The 3,234-nt window shown below is 39.0% G+C and overlaps 1 protein-coding gene across 1 annotated transcript; it reads right to left on the minus strand.

Annotated features, from left to right (window-relative positions):
- Positions 1 to 200: 200 nt before the first annotated feature.
- Positions 201 to 2,913, minus strand: LOC124825161 (laccase-2-like). The gene is made up of 6 exons (XM_047297706.2): positions 2,689 to 2,913; positions 2,386 to 2,537; positions 2,037 to 2,281; positions 1,781 to 1,909; positions 713 to 1,684; positions 201 to 622 (listed from the first exon to the last, which is right to left on the minus strand). Exons 1-6 carry the CDS (start codon positions 2,824 to 2,826, stop codon positions 492 to 494), a joined length of 1,767 nt encoding a protein of 588 aa, XP_047153662.2. The 5' UTR covers positions 2,827 to 2,913; the 3' UTR covers positions 201 to 491.
- Between the last annotated feature and the right edge of the window lie 321 nt (positions 2,914 to 3,234).

The following is a 3,234-nucleotide window of genomic DNA, read 5'->3' on the forward strand; positions in this document are numbered from 1 at the left end:
TTTGTGAATTTGTTTTTCCTACTTTTACATGATTTAGGAAATTGAGACATGATTTTGGAAAACGTTAAAAGAATATATTAAAGAGAAAAATGGACGTTAAATGAATAAGTAGCGTTCGATAATTAAATCCTTCCAGTAAATTGAAAAATACACTATTTAAAAAAAATAAATAAATACAACAATATGGCTTAAATTAGGGCTTAAATTTTGATAATAAAGTAAGTGCATAGAAGGCAATTATTAGTGCTTGTTAACTCTACACACAGAACATAGAAGACAAAAACCCTAGGAAAAAAAGAATACAAAGATAATCTACAAAACACAGATATTTGTTTGATAGCAATTAAAATTGAGATAATTATAAAGGGATTCTTCTGAGTTCACGCATGATTAGATAGCTACCAGAAATCTGAAACCTAAAATTCAAAAATGAAAGCAACAATTTGTTCATTCCCAACATAGAAATTAAAACACTAGAACTTCCAAAATGATCAACATTTTGGGAGATCAGAAGGTGGAGGAAGCAACTTCTGATGAGAGAGTTTGCCGTTGTTCACAATCCAAGCCATCCTCAATCCCCAACTCATGTGCAAATCAATGTGGCAGTGCATCAGCCAAACACCTAAAATTCACAGTTAGATATCATACTAAATTTCAACTATATAATATGATTAAATAGCAATGTTTCATATGGAATTTGAAGTGAATTCACCTGGGTTGTCAGCGACAAAGCGAATTGCAACCCAACCGCCAGAAGGCACACCAATGGTGTTCCTCTCAACAGGGTCCACCAGATTAAACTTGCCAGGATCTTCCACAGGGTCAAAGTTTCCAAAACCTTGACCCACCACCAACATGTTGAACCCATGAAGATGTAACGGATGACTCTCTGCTCCCAAAATGCTGGTGTCCTGCAGCACAACCTGCACTCTGGTGTTGTAAGGTATCACCACCACCTTCGTTCCACTCTTCACCATGCTGTTATTCGGTGGCGTCCCCGTGTAGTTAAAGGGTCTCGGAGGAACAACTGGGAAGTCCGTGGTGTAAACACCCCCATTATCCTTCCCTGAGAAATGCTGTTCCAGAATTGCCACCGAAGGGAGATTGAAAGATATGTTGTTCACGGAAGCAGCGAATTTTGTCCTCTTATTAGGCCCTTCACATGTTTGGTTTCTGGGACACGGAATGCTCCCGAGACCTATCGTGAAGAAGAAACTCCTGTCAACTTTCCGAGGCACATTTGCAGGGTACTTTGCACTGTTCAAACTGCGAAATTTACTACTGAAACTCGCAACGAAGGAAGTGTCGTTAACAGAAGGAAGGGTTGGTTTCAGTAGGGTACGGTTTTTCAAATCTGATTCCGAAGGAGGGGTGTCGATTTCGTATCGTAGAATGCCAGCTAACGTGGAACTGTTAAAGGTACCCTTACCAGTGAAAAAAGGTCTCGCTAGCATGAAGAAAGTAGCATTTATGTAGTTAGGTTTTGTCTTCAACACGGCGTTAGTGGTTTGTCCTGGACCAATGACGATGATGTTGGAGTTGAAGGGTTTAACATATGCAGCATCAGCTTCAACGACTGTCATGGTGTGGTTTGCTATGCTGAAAAAGAGCTCATTATTCACTGCAGCATTGATCAAACGTAGAAGATATGTCTTCCCTGGCTTCACTTTTAGGTTGAACGTATCTATCCACCATGCATAAACATAATTATTTCACACGAAACCCTATTGATTAATTACTGAGAAAATTGAGTTTGAATTATTAAAGCACTGTAGTTTACCGTTACTGGAGCAATTGTAGAGTGGTCCAGGAAGTCCGTTAATGGTGTAGGCATCAGAGACATTTGGACCACCCCCTGTGTGAAGAGCTTGTGCAATCACTGCTTCCGGATCCACATTCCACCACTCTCCTGCACTCAATCATTTCGAGAACATTATTTACATACAGCTAATATAGATATATAAAATAAAAGAATAGTTTGCGAAGAATTGGAATGTTTGATTATTATATATAGATTCATGCATGTGTGGATGTACCAAAGAGGATGGGAATTTCCTTGTAGGGTTTGGCAAATGGGTAAGATTCGTTTGTCCTTGGGAGGATGATGAGGGGTCCATAGAGAGTAGCCCTTAACCACGAGTGGTGTGCATGCCAGAAGAGAGTTCCTCTTTGCCCAACCAAGCTGAAGTTGTACACATAACTCTGACCACTTTGTACCGGACATTGAGTTATGTAAGATGGTCCATCCGACCATGCACTACGTAGCTGTCTCACTCCGTGCCTATGAATTTTTTGTCATTCCACAGACACAAAAACTCAAAATATTATTCAACGCATGCATGCACAACATGAGGATTGATTCACAGAATCAAACGACATACATACCAATGAATGGTGATGTTGTTTGGAACATGGTTCACCACCTTAACCACCAATCTGTCTCCTTCTCTGGCAATAACACGAGGTCCCGGGAACTTCCCATTTACGGTGAGCATGTTCTTAGTGTGGCACAACCTGGTAATGCTTTGCAGCCTTATCTGCATCCACAAGTAATAAAAAACATTCAGCAGATATGAGAAACACGACATGGGACAGTATTATTAATGGTAAGTGACGTAAGATGAAGATGCAGTGATGATATTATTGGAAAGGAGAAATTAAAACGAGTGTAGTATCTGTAATGTTTACATCGAACTGATAGTGCCTAGTAACGCCTCCATAGTTTGAAGTAGTTGACAGCACAGCATTTGGAACAGTCCACAAGATGCTTGAGACAAAGAGAGTTGCGACAGAAAATGCCGCCGATGAAGGAATAACGTTTGTCATTTTGTTCTGCAGCAATGTGTTTCTGGTCTGAATCCAACGTTGTGAATGTTCACAGCTAATTGCATCTGAGACATGGCTAATTATAAAACTTTGATCGGTCATTCCTTTTCTATATTTAAAAAGAAACTCACAAAAAACATATATGTGAAATATATTCCAAATGTTTAGTTCTATTCATCAATTCATATACATAAAAAGAAAGTTTGGTCCCTTAGGTATCTTAACAAAGAGGACCTACTCCTTCAACTTTTTCATCAGTTTGGAGTGTCAATTACTGGTTTAAAACAAACAGAATATCATGCTTTAACTTCCTCAAGACTAATTCTACAACTTAGCATTCCACTTTGAAGCCAAACAGTACTTTATTGAATGAGAAGGACATTTTGACCAAATCTTTATTTTTATTAT

Source organism: Vigna umbellata, chromosome 6 (genome assembly GCF_029865625.1).
Source record: "Vigna umbellata cultivar VRB3 chromosome 6, Vumbellata_1.0, whole genome shotgun sequence".
NCBI classification, from domain to species: domain Eukaryota; kingdom Viridiplantae; phylum Streptophyta; class Magnoliopsida; order Fabales; family Fabaceae; genus Vigna; species Vigna umbellata.